We start from the raw sequence: 18,326 nt of genomic DNA, 5'->3' as shown, positions 1-18,326 counted from the left end.
TGCAAAGTTGTATCTGCAGATCTGAACTAGGAGGAAGTATAGATGTTACTAAGTGCCAGCTGTGTGGCAGGCACCATTTAGACTCTTAAGTCTCCACAATGACCCTGCAAGTAGGTGTAGTTCCTTGCACTCACAGATGGCTTAGGCAGGATAAATAACTTGCCCCAACTCCCTAGGTAGGACCGAGGGCCAGGATGTGAATGTTCCTGACCACAGCCTGCTCCTTTTCTTCTTTTTGTAGAGACAGAGTCTCACTTTATGGCCCTCGGTAGAGTGCCGTGGCATCACACAGCTCACAGCAACCTCCAACTCCTGGGCTTAAGCGATTCTCCTGCCTCAGCCTCCCGAGTAGCTGGGACTACAGGCGCCCACCACAACGCCCGGCTATTTTTTGGTTGCAGTTCTGCCAGGGCCGGGTTTGAACCCACCACCCTCGGTATATGGGGCCGGTGCCTTACCGACTGAGCCACAGGCGCCACCCTCCTTTTCTTCTTTATCAAGCTGCACTTCTCTGCTTCAGTTCAGGGATTTTCTATTAGATTTTGGAAGGAGAGAGTGGTTGCCCATGTGGGGCTCGGTTGGAACCACTTTCAGATCTCAGTCAAGGGGATTTCTGGATGCTTTGCTGCCCAATGTCAGGCTCTGACATGCAGAGCAGGCATGTCTCTCAGGGGAGGCTAAGCAAGAAATCAGTGTTTATTGGGGCAGTTCCGTGTATGGGTCCAGTCCCATCATTTTCTCTCCCAAGTCCCACATACTTAGATGGCAGGTGATGTCATCGTGGTTGCAGTGGCTGGAGTCCAGTCAGGCAAGCAAGAGAAGATGGCCTGGCTGGTGCTGAAGCAAGTCCTCCCCGAAGACACTGGATATTGGAACTCGATTACCTTTCCTCTGGCAAGAGGCAGTAGGATTGGCAGGGAGGAATGGCCAATGGCCAGGAGCAGGGAAAGTTGGGAACATCACAGCATTGGAAATGATCTACTGAAAAAGTATAATCTGACCTGTGCAGTTTAACTTCTTCCTTGGGCTTTGTAGGTTGTGTTTGAAACCAAGGTCCTTGTCTTTCCTGTCCAACTAGGACAATTAGAGACAGGGATCATCTTTCCATACCTCCCCTGGAGGCCTCTCCTCTGGACATCCACCCTCCCAGTGACAGACCAGGGCTTCCTTTTCTTATTTTTTGAGACAGAGCCTCAGGCTGTCACCCTGGGTAGAGTACCATGACATCACAGCTCACAGCAACCACAAACTCCTGAGCTCAAGCAATTCTCCTGTCTCTGCCTCCCAAGTAGCTGGGACCACAGGCGCCCACCACATCTCCCGGCTATTTTTTTGGTTGCAGCCATCATCGTTTGGCGGGCCCTGGCTGGATTCAAACCCGCCAGCTTAGGAATATGTGGCTGGCGCCTTAGCTGCTTGAGCCACAGGCACCGAGTCCAGGGCTTCCTTTTCACATGAAACCCCCAGGTTAGGCCTAGTGGAGGCAGGAAACTTACAGAGTGGGGAGCCCCTGATTTGGGTGCTCACCATCTAGTGCTGGGGATGCCAGGAAACAGCCTGATTTGTCTCCACTTGGCCATTCTTTGGGCCCACTCCACTTCATGGTCCTCAGGCCTTCAGTTTCATCCTTTATTTGGCACAATGAGAGGGACCTGACACCAGGTCCTTTGAGGGCTCTGCCCATCTCCCTCCCACCCTCTTATTCCCCCACACAAAGATTTCATAGCCCTAAATCCCACCTAAGCAGGTCACCTCACACACACTTTTCATTTTTTTCTTAGGGTTCCTTACAGAAAGGAGCCTTCTTTAGGGAAAAAGGGTGACTCAAAGCCCAGCCCTGACCTCCAGCACCCCAGGGACAGGTCAGCCTCAACTAGAGGCAAGTGAGAAGTGTGAATGGGAAAGGTGAAGTAGGGCTGCCCTCGGGAGCCAGTCAGGGATGAGAGGAGGGCCGAAGGGGTCCCCAGCCCCCACTAGTGCTCCTGTTGGGAAGATGAGCATGACTAGAAGCACAAATAAAGGGGAAGTTTGGGGAAACAAAGACATGAGGAGCTCAGCCCTCCTGTCTAGTGACTGGGTGGATGAGAAGGGCCACCAATGGCCCCATCCAACTTTAGACCCCACTGTCCCCTAACTGGCTTTGTAACTCCTTTTAAGGACGGTCTTTGGGGTTGAAGAAAATGGGACAAAGGTCTGTGCTCTGGAAGACCAGAGATGTTTCCTCTGACTTTTTAGGTATCATGACTCCTAGACATCATCCCAGCAGAGGGTGACGGTCAGCAGGTCAGTCCCACTGCCATATGCCCCTAGCAGTGGGCCTTTGTGTCTGAGGCCAGGCCCAGGCTCTCTGCCCTTCAGAGCTCCTCATGAACCCGCTCCTGGTCTTCATCTGACTTTAGCTTGAGTTCCTCCAACGTGATCTTGCCGTCCTGGTTGCGGTCCTGGTTCTGGAACATGTCCCCTATGGTTTTCTCAGGCTCTTGCCCAGGCATAAGACGTCCCTTGCCCTCATTCGCTTGAGCCTTGATGAAGGTGGAGAACTGGGGGAGGGAGGGCCAGGGAAGGGTGGGCAGTGAGAATCATGGCTGAGAAGCTGCGGTGGCCTTGGGAGGGGGCCCAGCTGGGGGTTTTTTATTCCAGGCTGCCCTCCACCCCAGCTTAGTAAGGACTGGGAGAGGAGAGGTACTGATACTGGGGTCCTGGGTGGGGCCAGAGTGCAAGGCATGGCAGGGGGTAGTCAGTGATGGCCTGGTAGGGGAACAGGCTGCGTGTGTGCCAAGGGAAGCACTGAGCCAAAGGGCCTGAGGCACTTCATTCGGCACATGGGCAGGCAGGATGGGAGACATGCATTGTTCTTGGTAGATGTGCCCTGTGAGCCGCCTTCCCTGTTGGGTTGCATGTGTGAGCATGGTTCAAGGACTGAACCCTCACCCACCTCCTCCAGGGGGACCTCTCCATCCTTGTTGAGATCCATGTGTTCAAACAGGTTAGCAGGAGGGTCCTCATGCCACACAAACAGGTAGCCTATGGGCAGCCCGTCCTCCCGGGACACCAGCTCCACCTCAAACAGCAGCATGGCACTGCCAGGAACCCCCCGGGCTAGAGGGAGGGAAGAATCCCAATCAGGCCAGGGCCCGGGCCTGGCTTCGGTGTACTCCCTAGCTCACAGGCCTCAGTTTCCACTCTTGGGGCTGGGGAGTAGGGCATGGGATGTGTACAGAAACATCTGAAAGGCATCCCTGACTCCCTCCACCAGCAACGAAGGCCCCTCACCTCCGCTCTCCCCGTGGGCCAGGTGCGGTGGCACGACCAGCTGCCGCCTCTCTCCCACACACATGTCCTGCAGGCCTGTGTCCAGGCCTTCGATCACTTTGTTGGTCCCCAGAGTCGCCTCCTGGGGTGCCCCGTAGTCATGCCTAAGGGAGAGCAGATTGCCAGTTCGCAGCCTCCTCTGGAGGTGGGACCAGGACAAGCCGTCCGTTCCAGTCCCCTGGTGCCCAGCCATGCAGCAGACACAAGAGGCCCAACCCTGCAGACATGCGCTTTTCTTTTCATCTTGGTGCTGCCTCTAACATGCGGCCTTGCAGGCTCATTTCTCCCTGCTTTGGGGTCCCCTCCATAAAATGGAAACAGCAGCTCTCCCTACTGCTAGCTTCACCATCCCTTCTCCTCTAAAGAATCCATGACCCTATGGTTCCCTGATGCTCTCTGAGATGGGGACTTAGTGGAGGAAGAGTGTGAGTGCCCCTCCAGATGCTCGGGGATAGTAAGAGAGTAGCTGGAGTCTGGGGTACCCTTAGGAGGACTCCCCACACCTTTGCCCACCCACTAACCAGCCCTGGCCCTGCCCTGGACCCACGAGGAGAAGAGCTGGGTGCCATCCAGCAGAGAGCAGTTGTAGTGGTATCGAATAAAGTCCCCAGGTTTGGTGGTGTCATTGCAGGTATCAGGGGGTCGGGACAGTATCTTGATTTCCACCGGATCTGCAGGGTTGTGGAAGTCAATGACGTGGACGTCGAAGATCAACACAGCAGAGCCAGGGATCTTGTCTCCTGAGGCCAGAATAGAGCAGTGGGGTCAGCTGGGACTCTAGGAGAAGCTGCTTGAAGTCTCTATGGAGGCCCCTAGACCTGACACCCCTTCCTCCCCATGGGGATCCACATGGGATGGGATATTTGTCCACAGTGTCAATTCTTCTAATATACTCTTGCTGTGATGAGGGGCAAGAAAAGGGGCATTCTAGTTAGAAAGCCCTTTCCACACATCATCTTGCAAACTCCCAGTAGTTTACCTGCAGGTAAGCATGGTGGGGATACTGAGGCTCCTAGCATACCTGGGTTCTAGGGCTATGCTGGTCCTGTTCTTCCAACCACCCTCCCTTCCCAAACCTGGGAATTGGCAGCCCTTCTCCACCATGGAAGGGAAAGTAGGGCACTGCCCTGGAGAAAATGGATGGAGTGGGAATGAGGGGTAGGCAACAAGATGTAAATTGTGTATATTTCTGTAATGAGAGGGGCAGAATAGTGACTGGAATTCTACCATGGGATGGGGAGCCCAACCACCACTGCCAGTTGGGAGGGAGCAGAGAGCAGCCCTACCAGTTCCGTTCTCCCCATAGGCCAGGTGGGGTGGGATGGTGATTCTCCGGTGCTCCCCTATGCAGGCACCCTGCAGCCCCTGGTCCATCCCGGGGATGATGTAACCCTGCCCGATATAGGTATTGTAGGTGTGGTTGCGGGAGTAGCTGTAATACAAGGTGGAAGGGCCAGGGAGGGAGTCAAAGGGGTCCCTCCCCACCCAGGCAGCTCAGAGTGACCCCCCAACTGCTGCCTGGGGTACCCCAACACCTGGTCTTTTCCTTCCTGTCTCAGCCTTTTCTGCCTTTTGCCCAGTCCCCATCCCCCTCCTCAGGACCCTCCTGACCTGGAGTCAAAGAGGGTGCCATCCATCAATGAGCCATTATAGTGGTATCGCATGAAGTCCCCAGCCACAGCTCTTCGGACACAGCCTGGGGGGAGCTCCAGTGTGTCTATCTGGACAGTGTCCTTCGGGTTGTGGACATCAATGAGTAGGACATGAAAGACCAGGGAAGCCTGCGGGGGGATCACAGTCCCTGGGGAAGGGATAGGACTTGAGCCATACAGGTGGGCAGCAACCCAGGGCTCCTTGACTCAGGAAGGCCTAGGTGAGCACCATGCCCTCTCCCCCCGCATTAGCAGCCCAGCGTCTTGCCCCTCTTGTGATGCCTGAGCTGGGTTCCTCCAGGGTCACCACCAGCTCATACTGAGTCTTTGTGTGAATCAGAATAAAGCACCCCTTCTTAGTGAGATTGTCACCAAGGGCTGGATTTCTTCCTGACTTGCCTCCCTGGCTGGATGCCCTTTGCAGTACACAGCCTGAACCACTGTTTGTGAAGCCCTGGTTTTCCTCTTCTGGAGAACTCCCCCTTGAGTCCCTGATTACCCTCACCATAGCCTTTCTCGCCATAGGCCAGGAATGGAGGGATGATGATCTTTCTCCTCTCTCCAGGACACATGCCCAGCAGCCCTTGGTCCATGCCCTTGATCAGCCAACCAGAGCCGATGTAGGTGTCGTAAGTGCCTCCCCGACTGTAGCTGCAGAGTGAGGAAGAGGTAGGAGAGGCAGGTGGGGCCCGGACTCCCCCTCCTTATGCCACAGCCCCCAGGGTCTCAGGGCGCCCCTCTAGCCCCTTAATACCTGGTGTCGAAGGAGGTGCCATCCAGCAGAGTGCCATTGTAGTGGTAGCGAACAAAGTCGCTGTCCTGGACCATGCGGGGGCAGAGGGGCGGGCGCAACAAGATGTCCACCTGCACGGTGTCTGCTTTGTTCCACACATCCAGCATGACCACGTCGAAGTAGAGGGTGGCATCAGGTGGGATGAGCCCCGCTGTAAGGGTGGAGCAGCAGGAACTTGTGTTTGGGGTAGCCCGCAGGGTCTGAGGGTCCTGCTCCACTCCTCCACCCACCTCTGGTTCCTCTTCTTCCCAGCTAAACCATGACCCCACCCAGGGCCCTGGCACTCCCCTTCCTCTCATCCCACTGTCCATACTGCACATGCAGCATGACCTTGAGCAAGTCACTCCCAGTCTCTGCCCTTCGGACTCTGCCCCTGGTCTCTTCCACCCCCAGCTTGTGCCCGGCCCTTCTCACCCACGCCGACACTGCCATAGCCCAGGTGCGGAGGCACAATGAGGTGGCGCCGCTCATTGATGCACATGCCCAGGAGGCCTCGGTCCATGCCGGTGATAAGGCGTCCTACGCCTACCACGATGGCCACCGTGGTGTTTCGGTCATAGCTGGAGAAGGGACAGATGGGATATAGTGGCCTCAAGTGTGCTGAAGGGAGGGTGCACATAGCCACATGGTTCCCTGTGACCACAGCTGCATCATACAGAGATGCACACACAATCGATTCCACCTTCCTGTGCACAGGCAGGATGTACACACGCACTCCTCGCCTCTCTTTCAAGTCTCCCTCCAAGGTCAGTGGTGACACCCACCTTAAGACGAAGAGCTGTTACAAAAGGGAACCTCCAGCCGGGTGCAGTGGCTCACATCTGTAATCCTACTCTGGGAGGCCGAGGTGGGTGGATTGCTTGAGCTCAGAAGTTCGAGACCAGCCTGAGCAAGAGCAAGATCCCATCTCTAAAAGTAGCCGGCATTGTGGCAATAGCCTATAGTCCCAGCTATTTGGGAGGTTGAGGCAAGAGAATCACTTTGAGCCCAAGAGTTTAAAGTTGCTGTGAGCTATGACACCACAGCACTCTACCCAGGGTGACAAACTGACAATCTGTCTGAAAACAAAAAACAAAAAACAAAAAGAACCCCCTCCAGGATGCCAGGACTTTCTATTGCCCTGGGATGGGGTAAGGTGGGGTGTATAGGCTTGGCTACTGCTACTATTTGCAGACAGCAAAGAAGTAGTAGGTACAGCACGGAGGGGTAGAGAAAGATTTATTGAACATTTAATATATGCAGATTAAATGCATGGCATTCAATATCTTTTTTTTTTTTTTTTTTTGTTTTTGTGGCTTTTTGGCCGGGGCTGGGTTTGAACCCGCCACCTCCGGCATATGGGACCAGCGCCCTACTCCTTGAGCCACAGGCGCCACCCGGCATTCAATATCTTATTTAATCATTTCCCCTGTGAGGTGGGCATTAATATTTTCAGTTTTCTTATAAGAAAAATTGAGACTTAAGAGACTAAATGCCTTGCTCAAGGTCACACTGCTGACATGTGGTCAGCTGAATCCCAAAGCCCATGTTTTTGCCACTTCATTGTCAATTCTCCAAGAAAAGAAATGGGAAGCACAGCTGGCAGAAGTGTGGACGGGGAATGGTTCCAAATCTTGAAAAGGCCTATTTTAGGCCAGAAGTAGTAGCTCATGCCTATAATCCTAGCACTCTGAGAGACCAAGGAGGAGTGAGGATTTCTTGAACTCAGGAATTTGAGATCAGCATGAGCAAGAGCAAGACCCTCTTAGCCCAGCATTGAGGCACATGCCTATAATCCCAGCTACTTGGGAGGCTGAGGTAGGAGGATCACTTGAACCCAGAAGTTTGAGGTTGCTATGAGCTAGGCTGATGGAACCCTAGCATGGCCAACAGAGACAGATAATGTCTCAAAAACAAAAGAAAAGGCCTATTTTAAAATTGCTGTGGCTTTTGTTTTTAGTTATATACTTATCATTTCTTTTCAGTTTTCAGAAGTTTTTTATTTTGATGGAAGTGGGCCATGGGTTAAGAAAGTTTTCCAAGCTTGATATTCATGAGCTGAGCCTCAGCCAGGCTCCCAGGGTCCCCACCAGGGAAGACAGTCAGGGCTATACTCCTGGCTGCTACCTATACTTGGCTTTGCCCACAAAATGAGTTTTAAGTCTGGCCTGTTTTCTTCATGGTGCTGTTATGAAGGTCTAAGCTCTGCAGTAATTTCTATAAGTTTAACACCATCAGGATACAGTTCTTATAAGAGTCCAGCATAATGTGTTTTGAACTTGCTCAAGGACTGCCAGGCACTGTGAGAAGCGCCCTTTCATTCATTATCTTGTGTGAGTCTTAATATCAGCCTTAGCAAGTAGGTGCTGTTCTGATCTGTTTTTCAGATAAGAACTTAAAGAGCCAAGTTTCCCTATCTTTAGTCATAACCTGAATTGGACTATATGAATTCTGAAGTTCATATTCTTACCCAATATATATTACCTGCCTCCAAAGTCATGGCCACTAATTTTCCTGTGACTGAGTTGTATGTTTTAAGAAGGGTGTAGAAAGCACTGACTCAGAAATCCAAGGTTTACCCCTGAGGCTGACAGACAGCCCTGTCTCCACCAACAGCAGTGCAAACCCCAAACCTGGCAAGATGGGCAGCCTGGGGCATTGGCCTGCTATAGCTGAAATGGTGGGAAGTGGGGTGCAGAGGGGAACTGCAGAAGGAGGCATGATACTCAATACCCTTCAAGGAGTCCAGTGCAGCATGTCCGACCGGGTGACACGTAGACAGACAGAGCCCCTGCACCAAGCCATGCCCTAACCCCCAGGTTCATCCAGCTGTCTTATTATAATGCCCCCAGTTTTATCCCTAGCCACTGGCTGCTGAAAAGTCCCACCTCCCTCCAAAAGCAGTTCTATTCCTTCTTCTCTAAACACAAAGGCACTGAAAACTGGGGATGGAACCAGACAGTCAGGGTAGGTGGAAAGGTAGATGGTCTTAGGTTGATAGATATAGCAGGGCCCACCCCTTCCCCCAACACTGTAGGCCAGAACACCCCCCTCCATCTTGTCCTTAAATACAGCAAAGATAAGTAAACAGGGCACCTTGATTATCAAGTACTTTGGGGGATGTGGAGCTTGTGTGAAAGAAATTGGGGTCTTTTGTAGGGACAGAGTCTCACTTTATGGCCCTTGGTAGAGTGCCGTGGCCTCACACAGCTCACAGCAACCTCCAGCTCCTGGGCTTAAGCGATTCTCTTGCCTCAGCCTCCCGAGCAGCTGGGACTACAGGTGCCCGCCACAGCACCCGGCTATTTCTTTGTTGCAGTTTGGCTGGGGCTGGGTTTGAATCCACCACCCTCGGCATATGGGGCCGGTGCCCTACTCACTGAGCCACAGGCGCCGCCCGAAATTGGGGTCTTTTGACAGGTGAAGGTTTGGAATTGGAGCAGGAGGGTTATCTTTGGGGAGATGGATGTCTAGGAGCCCCCAAGGGTGCTGTCTGGGATTAGCGGATCACCGAGTGAGTCCTGGAATACAGCGTTTTAAAGGGGCAAGAAAGTAACTGCAGGACCCAGATCAGGTTCCAGGAAAGGAGAGTGGTGAGTCTGGGGGTACCCAATGCATTACCTCGAGTCAAACTTCTTGCCATCCTCAAAAGTGCCATTGTAGTGGTAGCGCACAAAGTCCCCCATCTGCACTTCCCGGGGACAGGCCCTGGGAATGTAGTACCTATCGATGACCACGTCTTCCAGGGGGCCCCCCGCAGGGCTGGCTCGGCCCAGCCCCCTCCCAAAGGCCTGTACCAGCAGTAGCAGCAGCAACGGCAGCAGCCGGAGCCGGAGGAGGGTGTAGCTGGGGGGCCCGGCCGAGAACATGGTGCCTAGAGTCTGGACGGCGGGCAGTGAGGCCGGGAGAACCTCCTTCCCCCTCCTCCCAGAGGTGGCTCCCCCGCTTCCTGTCCTCCTTCCCACCCCGTCCGGGCTGGTCCACGTGGAATGGGGGCTGGGGAGGCCTGAGCTGGCAGGCTGGGTGTGCGTGGTGTTGAGGTGGAATGGGAGGAGGGGGCCAGGCTGAGAGGGCTGCAGTGAGAAGAATGCACCACAAAGAACTCCGGGTCCTCCTCCCCCATCTCCACAGTGGCTGAGAGACCTGGGGCCTAGCCCGGGGAGAGAGGTTCGGGAAAGATGAGTAGTCTGAGTGGACTCCAAAAAAAAAAAAAAAAAAAATTCAGCGTCTTTTTTTCCGGATCCCCCGGGTCCTAAAGCCTGATTACAGCATTAAAGCATCCCTTGCTTCTTTTGTCGGCATCCCCAAATCTAGGCCCCTCCAGATGAGTGGTGAGGCCCCAGAATCTGAGGGTTATCTCAGTGTTTTCCCGCACCCCAACTGTCCTCTAAGGGAAGGCTTCTCCGGGGAAGAGCAGCTTTGTCCCGCAAAAGCTAGACTGCAAGGACTTTGTGCCGCGGGGACGGAGATTGAGTGGGTGGTGGTGACAGTGGAAGATGTGCTGGGATGAAATCAGGTGTGCGCCTCCCGACGTGGGCGGCGGAGTAGCAGGGTACACCTGGAGTGTGCAGAGAGTCTTTGAGACCGAAGACTAGGTTCCCCGGCTTCAGCCTTACTGGCTGTGCAGAGGGAGGCGGCACGTCCCTCAGCGACTAGATCTTAAGGTGGGGACACGATCTTGTGTGGGCAAGGGCTTTATGGGCGTCCCATCTTTGGCGTGAAGCGTTACCCTATCCACCACTATCTATCTGCCAAGGGGAAGACACCCGCCCCCGCCAACGGCAGGAGGTCAAGCCAACGTAGGGGACCTAGGCCCCTCTCCCGCCGTCCCGCCCTAATGGCCGGCGCTAAGACCCAGCGGGCGTGCCGCCGGCCCCGACCCCCTCCCACCCGCCGGCCCTCGGGGCCGCCCCTCAGCTCGGGACTGCCGGCCGGCGCGGCGGGGGCATGGGTCGGGCGGCGTGGGGGCTGCTGTGGCTGCTGCTGGGCAGCGCCAGGGCGCAGTACGAGAAGTACAGCTTCCGGGGTTTCCCGCCGGAGGACCTGATGCCACTGGCCGCGGCCTACGGACACGCACTGGAGCTGTACGAGGGCGAGAGCTGGCGCGAGAGCGCGCGCTACCTCGAGGCGGCGCTGCGGCTGCACAGGCTGCTGCGCGACAGCGAGGCCTTCTGCCACGCCAACTGCAGCGGCCCCGCGCCGCCCGCCGCGTCTTCCCCTGGGTCCGCGCCGGGCCCCGACGGCGGCCTCGGCGACGAGTGGGCTCGCGAGCTGTGGCTCTTCGGCCACGTCCTGGAGCGCGCCGCCTGCCTGCGGCGCTGCAAGCGCTCGCTGCCCGCCTTCCAGGTGCCCTATCCGCCGCGCCAGCTGCTGCGCGACTTCCAGAGCCGCCTGCCCTACCAGTATCTGCACTATGCGCTGTTCAAGGTGGGCGCCCCGCCCGGGGGCTACCCATCCCCGGGCCTTTCTCGGCGGCGGGTTTCTGCCCCAGCCAGTCGGGGGAACGCTGCTCCCACCCAGAGCACGAAGCCCGCGGTGCGCTCAGGGCTGCGGGCTCTGGCCCTCCTGACCCGCTCCCCACACGACCCCACTAGGCTAATCGACTGGAAAAGGCAGTGGCTGCAGCCTACACCTTCCTCCAGAGGAACCCGAAGCACGAGCTGACCGCCAAGTATCTCAGCTACTACCGAGGGATGCTGGACGTCACCGACGAGTCCCTCACGGACCTAGAGGCCCAGCCCTACGAGGTGGGGTGGAGGGCAAGGGGGAGGAAGGGAGATGTTGGGGTCCCCCTGACTCCCCCTGCCCCGCTCCCCCCAGGCCGTGTTCCTCCGGGCTGTGAAGCTCTATAACAGCGGGGATTTCCGCAGCAGCACTGAGGACATGGAGCGGGCCCTGGCCGAATACTTGGCGGTCTTTACCCGGTGTCTGGCCGGCTGTGAAGGGGCCCAGGAGCTGGTGGACTTCAAGGACTTCTACCCAGCCATAGCAGGTATCTACTTCGTAAGGTTTCTTAACACAATATCCTTCCTTGCACCTGGAGCATCTACGCAGTGCTGAGGAGCTGGACTGGAGTGAGATGTTATCTAAGGGAGACTTCTGTTTGTGCAAAGAGAGATGCTGGGTGCAGAGAGATGCTGGGTGAAGAGGGCTATAGCCAGCAGTGTTCAAGCTGCTGGATATCCGTGCAGGGAGGCAGTGGGGAGGAAGGGGTGAGGGAGAGGGCTCCAAGGGGAGCTACTCCTTCCAAAAGTGTCCAGGAAGCGTGGATTCATAGGCTTCCAGGCAGAGGGCAGAGCAGGGACAAAGCTTCCCAGGAAGGAAACAGCCCTGCAGGTGTGCACAGAAAGCACTTTGTGGCCTGAAATCGCTCCCAGCCTTGGGATCTTTATCTCTAGGGTCTCTCAAGTGGGGGCAGAAAGAGCTACCCTGGCTTGGCACCTGTAGCTTAGCCACTAGGGCACCAGCCACATGCACCGGAGCTGGCCGGTTCAAATCCAGCCCAGGCCTGCCAATCAACAATGACAACTGCAACCAAAAAAATAGTTGGGTGTTGTGGCAGGCACCTGTAGTCCCGGCTACTTGGGAGACTGAGGCAAGAGAATCGCTTGAGCCCAAGAGTTTGAGGTTGCTGTGAGCTGTGATACCACTGAGGGCAACATAGTGAGACTCTGTCTCAAGAAAAAAAAAAAAAAAAGAAGAAAGGAAGAGCTACCCTTTGTTTGGCCTTTGGCTTGCCTCCAAAGCCCTCTTCTCTTTGCCCAGAATGCCCTGGCTCTCTCTGTGACCTGGGGTGGGGGTTGAACAGTGGTTGATAAGTCAGCCCTGCCCACAGTAATCTTCCTCAGTATCATGTATCTAAACTAAATTAACTAAACTAACACACTAAATGTGTCATCTTGTGATTACAACAGTAACACCTTTCCTGTACAAGGAATCAGGCTTAGGAGGCAGAGCTGGGATTTGGAGTCAGTCAATGGATGGCTGTTCAGTATACCACCAACTCCTCATTGCTGCCCCCACCCCCAGATCTCTTTGCAGAGTCCCTGCAGTGCAAGGTGGACTGTGAGGCCAATTTGACTCCCAACGTGGGTGGCTACTTCGTGGACAAGTTTGTGGCCACCATGTACCACTACCTGCAGTTTGCCTACTACAAATGTGAGTCCCCAGGTGGGCTTGAGAAGGGGAGGAAGGGGAAAGGGGTGAGGAGGAGGGCTCCATGGGGAGATAGTCCTGAGAACTGAGGAACTGGGTGATGGGAGGAAATGCCAGTGTGCTGGGGATTTAGGACCTGTGGGAGCCTGGGGCTAGTGAGAGGCTTGTGAGGGAGAACAGAAAGTGGCCTTAGAGAATTAAAGGGCCTTTGGGCAGACACCTGGACAGCCAACAGCTATAAAGTACAGGGTGGACGTAAAGTTTGTGTGCAACTTACTATGTTAAACTATTTTAAATTTCATGTGAACTTTATGTCCACCCTGTACTTGCCAGGTTATAAGGCCTCTTACTTGTTCTTCTCACCAATACTATGCAGCTGGCATTACTGGACTCGTTTTTCTTTTTTCTTTTTTTTTTTGTAGAGACTGAGTCTCACTTTATGGCCCTCGGTAGAGTGCCGTGGCATCACACAGCTCACAGCAACCTCCAACTCCTGGGCTTAAGCGATTCTCTTGCCTCAGCCTCCCGAGTAGCTGTGACTACAGGCACCCGCCACAACGCCCAGCTATTTTTTGGTTGCAGTTCAGCCGGGGCCGGGTTTGAACCCGCCACCCTCCGTATATGGGGCCGGCGCCCTACCAACTGAGCCACAGGCGCCGCCCTGGACTCATTTTTCAAATGAGGAAACTGAAGCTCATAGAGGGCAAGGGGTCAATAGCACCAGAACTTGTGGCTTTCCACTTGAGAGAGACCTTGGCATTGACTGGAGTTAGGGTGGATAACTTCTAGGGTTCTGGCAACACAGAGATGCTGAGAGAGAACTTGGAGCTGGAGCAGAGGGGCTGAGAACCAAGGGGCCAGGAGACCCTTCGTGGGTGTGAACAGACAGCAGAATGGTTGAGGGTCTCTAATTCCCCAGTGTCATTATCCTCCAACTATGTGACCTATGCCTCAGATTTCTTTTTCTTTTTTCTTTTTTTTGAGACAGAGTCTCCCTATGTTGCCCTTGGTAGAGTGCTGTGACATCACAGCTCACAGCAATCTCAAAGTCTTGGGCTTAAGCGATTCTCTTGCCTCAGCCTCCTGAGTAGCTGGGACTACAGGTGCCCGCCACAGCGCCTGCTATTTTTGTTGCAGTTGTCATTATTGTTTAGCTGGGCTGGGCCAAGATCGAACCTGCCACCCTTGTTGTATGTGGCTGGTGTAACCACTATGCTACGGGTGCTGAGCCTGCCTCATATTTCTTGTTCATAAAATGGGGATGACATGGGCGGTGCTTGTGGCTCCAAGGAGTAGGGCGCCAGCCCCATATGCCGGAGGTGGCAGGTTCAAACCCAGCCCCGGCCAAAAACTGCAAAAAAAAAAAATTGGGATGACAGGGTGGCGCCTGTGGCTCAGTCGGTAAGGCGCCGGCCCCATGTACCGAGGGTGGCGGGTTCAAACCCAGCCCTGGCCAAACTGCAACCAAAAAAATAGCTGGGCGTTGTGGTGGGCGCCTGTAGTCCCAGCTACTCGGGAGGCTGAGGCATGAGAATCGCTTAACCCCAGGAGTTGGAGGTTGCTGTGAGCTGTGTGAGGCCACGGCACTCTACCGAGGGCCATAAAGTGAGACTCTGTCTCTACCAAAAAAAAAAAAAAATGGGGATGACATAAGGGAGTTGGAAAGGGCTGGGCACATGGTAAGTACCCACTTCTTGCTAGCTTGAATTATTTTTGTGGGGTAAGGAGCCCAGCGGGCATTCTAGGAGGCAGCTGGCAGCAGGGCACTGGACTGAGTTGGAGTTGGGGCAGGTTAGATGGGGCAGACTCTGAGGGGCTGCTCCTTATCCTGTCCTGTTGCAGTGAATGATGTGCGCCAGGCCGCCCGCAGTGCTGCCAGCTACATGCTCTTTGACCCCGAGGACAGCGTCATGCAGCAGAACCTGGTGTATTACCGCTTCCACCGAGCTCGCTGGGGCCTGGAAGAGGAAGATTTCCAGCCCCGGGAGGTGGGCCCCAATTTCTGAGGCGCTTGCTTGCTTGCATTTTGTAAAAAAGCTCGTGGCTTCCTGGGAAGGTGGGAGGGTAAGTGGAAAGAAAGAATATAGACTGTGGTTAAAGTCTATGAATCCCCAACAATTAAAACAAAAAGTCTAGGGTTTAAAGCCTAGGCCCACAGCTGTGTGGTCCTGGGAGCATCATGGCCTTTGCTAAATCTGCTGCCTCACCTGCAAAATGGAGATGTCCGGATGTGGGAGGTACCAAAATGTGTGTTCATTCCAGCCTGCCCTCCTGCACACCTCATCTTTTGGCCTTTGTCCCTCTTCCCCAGGAAGCCCCTAGCCTGACCCCTTGGAGTCTAGAGCAAGGCTGGCAAATAATGGGGCACATGGTGCCACTCCCACTTCCCTTGTCAGTGGCAGATGTTGCTAATCAGTTGAGGTACTCTTTTCCACGGAACCCTCGGTATTTTCTTTAACCCAGAACTCTAGGCAGCTATGATTATTTGATCAGCATGTGAGCTGATACCTGTTCCCTGGTCCTTGAGCTGGAAGAGGGCCAGTGGGCCCAGATCCTAGGAGCCCTGGCTCCCTGCCATCTGGCAGCAAAGTCCAGCTCAGCCCCTATCCTTCTCTCCTCCCAGGAGGCCACGCTCTACCACAACCAGACCTCCGAGCTGCGGGAGCTCCTGGAGTTCACGCGCATGTACCTGCAATCAGACGATGAGGTGAGTGGCCCCCGCCCTGTAGGGCTGGGCTGTCATGGAGTCCTTGGGCCTTTTCCTAGGGAGTTCAGCTACAGCCGCTAGCAGTCAGCTGCTGTGATGCAGAAGAGGTTGTCCCTGTCCCTTTTCTCCAGCTTCTCTTCTCTACCTCAGTGTTCTCATGCCCCCCTCTCTACGTGTCCTTATCATCCTGCTTTTTCCAGGCCAGTTTGGATGGTGTCTCCTCCAGGTAGCTATCCGTGCCTGCCCTGGCTTTCTCTGGGCATACAGTGCCAACTCTGACCCTCTGTGCTTCCCTGGCCACCTGTGGGCTAGACCTGGATTTGTTTGTAGCCCTGGTCTATCTTGTTTATCCCTGGGCCCCTTCTCCAGCCAGTCTCCTAGAGGATTGTGTTCCAAGACGGAGGACTAGGTTATTCTCAGCTCTCACATGGCGCCTACATAGAGCCCTGCTTCCTGCTTAGGACTGAGTTTGAATGAACCAGTGAATAAACGATTGAATGGATGCAGCACACCAGGAAGAAAGGACCATAGTGTATCACAGAGACTTCAAATGAGGCTTTGACAGCCTGATTGTCTCTGAGGTGCTCTGCTCAGTGGTTGTTTATTCACCCCCCTCCTTTGTTCACACCTCCATGGCCCTACTCAGTGTCATATCCTACAGCTGTGTGACCTCTCTATGCCTCAGATTTCATGTCTGTATAATGGGGATGACATAAGTGAGTGCTAGCCAGACTGGCCCTTCTACTTACCAGCTGGGTAGCCTGCAGGCAAAGTCTCAGGTGACCTCTCAACTTATATTTCTTCATCCATTGTATGGGGAGAATCATGCCCATCTCACACCATGGCAGTGAGGATTAAATGACCTCTAGTATGTTAAGCACTTAATCTGGAGCTGGCACACAGTAGGTGTTCAGTGAATGGTAGCCATTTTAATGTTACTTGTGGCCTGCTGTTTGCCACACATCAGGCTTAGGAACAAAGGCACAGTCCCTTTCCCAAGCAGCTCATGCTCTAGGGAAGGAGACATAAACTGTGCTAGAGAGGTGAATTCTGGGTGCCAGAGGAGGGCTGGGTACAGTCCTTGCCTGGCTTTGGAGGATCAGCTAGCTACCCGCACACAGGGGAGAAGAGGTGTTCTTGGCAGGGCAGCAGTGTGAGCACACATTGTAACATGCGTGGACTAGCAGTCTTCTCACCAGGGTGCTTGTGCTTAAGAGGTGGGGCTGTGGGGCTGTGGAGGGGGGTAGTGTTTAGTAGAGTCCCATGCATCCATTCGGGGTTGGGGGGGGCAGTGTGGGAATGGGCCTTGCAGGAGAAATTGTCAAAACATTCTCATTAGACCTTGAGACTACAGAAAGAAAGGGTTTGGGGACTGAGTGGTGGGTCTGCTCTGACCTGGTTTCTTACTTAACCCTGGGGCTGCTCTAGATGGAGCTGGAAGAAACAGAACTGCCCATGCGGCCTGAGGATGCCCCATCCGACGCAGAGTTTGAGGGAGAAGGTGACTACGAGGAGGGCTTCTATGCTGACTGGTGGCAGGAGCTGGATGCCAAGGGTGACGAGGCTGAAGCTGGTCAGTGACATGGGTCCTGGATGGGACAGGGGGAGGAACACAGCCCGAGATGGATATTGGGAATATATGGATCCACCAACTGCACTTCAGAGCCCAGAATATGTGTGTAGGTGCTGGGACCCCTCCTATAGGAGCCTCCAGCAACCCCTGTCTCACTTGGGGGTAGGGGTAGTACATTGTCTCCCTGGAGCTGGCACCAGCTGAGACCTGTTCCTGGGGAACCTCACTCTTCCAGGACAGCACCTGGACAGCTGCCGAGATGGGCTAACCCCAGTGCTTTCTCCTTCCCTTTTCAGAGCCAGAGCCTGAACTATCATGAGAAGGGGCACCCCACATCCCTCAGGAGCTTGGGAACACTGGGCACAATGGCACCACGCCTTCCAGCCTGGGCAGCAACAGGAACTATTTATTAAAACTTTAAATCGATGGACAGCTGACTGGGCCGCATCCTGCCCACCCATGAGCAGTGCTCCATCCTGTCTCTTCTGTGTCTCTGGACGACAGAGTGGCAGGTGGGCTAATGGGGGTCTATCCACCTCCCTCCCGCTCCTCCCACCTGGAGGAGGAGGTTCCAGCTCCTGGCTTGAGTCTCAGACTGAATTGCAGAGGGTCAGCCAAGGTTGTAAAGAGCTCTGGACCAGGAGTCCAGCAGTTCCAGCACCCTGATAGCAGGTGATTAATAAATGTTTGCAATAAACACAGCACCTGGATCCAGTCTCCCCGGGGCTTGGCTGTGTGGGCACAGGTCCTTCCCTCCCTGCCTCTGCGCTCACCTTCCCTCGGCTATAGAATATGGGGCAACCTGGGCTGGTGCTTCCCCTGGTGGGGAATGTTGTGTGACAGGGAGCTTGCAACCTGCAACTGCAGACCCACCACCAGGGGGAGTGAGGACACAGTGCCTACTCTAGGCTTGTGAAGATGGTGGATTCAGATTTCTAAGATGGGATGTCCTGCATTTTCCTAGTTCAGCATCACTTCCCTTGGGAACATGGGAAGTGTGGGGAGGGGGCCATGGACGTTTACTCCTGGTGTTCGCTTTCTTTTTTTTTTGTAGAGACAGAGTCTCACTGTACCGCCCTTGGGTAGAGTGCCATGGCTTCACACGGCTCACAGCAACCTCTAACTCCTGGGCTTACGTGATTCTCTTGCCTCAGC

The 18,326-nt window shown here is 54.7% G+C and overlaps 2 protein-coding genes across 2 annotated transcripts; one reads left to right on the top strand and one right to left on the bottom strand.

The window, feature by feature from the left end:
• Positions 1-1,556: 1,556 nt before the first annotated feature.
• Positions 1,557-9,845, bottom strand: FKBP10 (FKBP prolyl isomerase 10). The gene is made up of 10 exons (XM_053568447.1): positions 9,358-9,845; positions 6,172-6,317; positions 5,719-5,908; positions 5,470-5,615; positions 4,924-5,113; positions 4,599-4,744; positions 3,860-4,052; positions 3,274-3,416; positions 2,936-3,099; positions 1,557-2,540 (listed from the first exon to the last, which is right to left on the bottom strand). The coding sequence occupies exons 1-10, from the start codon at positions 9,603-9,605 to the stop codon at positions 2,355-2,357; spliced, it is 1,752 nt and encodes a 583-aa protein (XP_053424422.1). The 5' UTR covers positions 9,606-9,845; the 3' UTR covers positions 1,557-2,354.
• Positions 9,846-10,611: 766 nt separating this feature from the next.
• Positions 10,612-17,901, top strand: P3H4 (prolyl 3-hydroxylase family member 4 (inactive)). The gene is made up of 8 exons (XM_053569780.1): positions 10,612-11,163; positions 11,331-11,483; positions 11,557-11,728; positions 12,766-12,894; positions 14,734-14,879; positions 15,515-15,598; positions 17,027-17,171; positions 17,468-17,901. The coding sequence occupies exons 1-8, from the start codon at positions 10,684-10,686 to the stop codon at positions 17,488-17,490; spliced, it is 1,332 nt and encodes a 443-aa protein (XP_053425755.1). The 5' UTR covers positions 10,612-10,683; the 3' UTR covers positions 17,491-17,901.
• Positions 17,902-18,326: the final 425 nt, after the last annotated feature.

The sequence above is a fragment of the Nycticebus coucang genome, chromosome 18 (genome assembly GCF_027406575.1).
Source record: "Nycticebus coucang isolate mNycCou1 chromosome 18, mNycCou1.pri, whole genome shotgun sequence".
Lineage (NCBI taxonomy): Eukaryota > Metazoa > Chordata > Mammalia > Primates > Lorisidae > Nycticebus > Nycticebus coucang.
The sequence above is the reverse complement of the archived record's forward strand: the minus strand, read 5'-3'. Positions and strand labels throughout refer to the sequence as shown.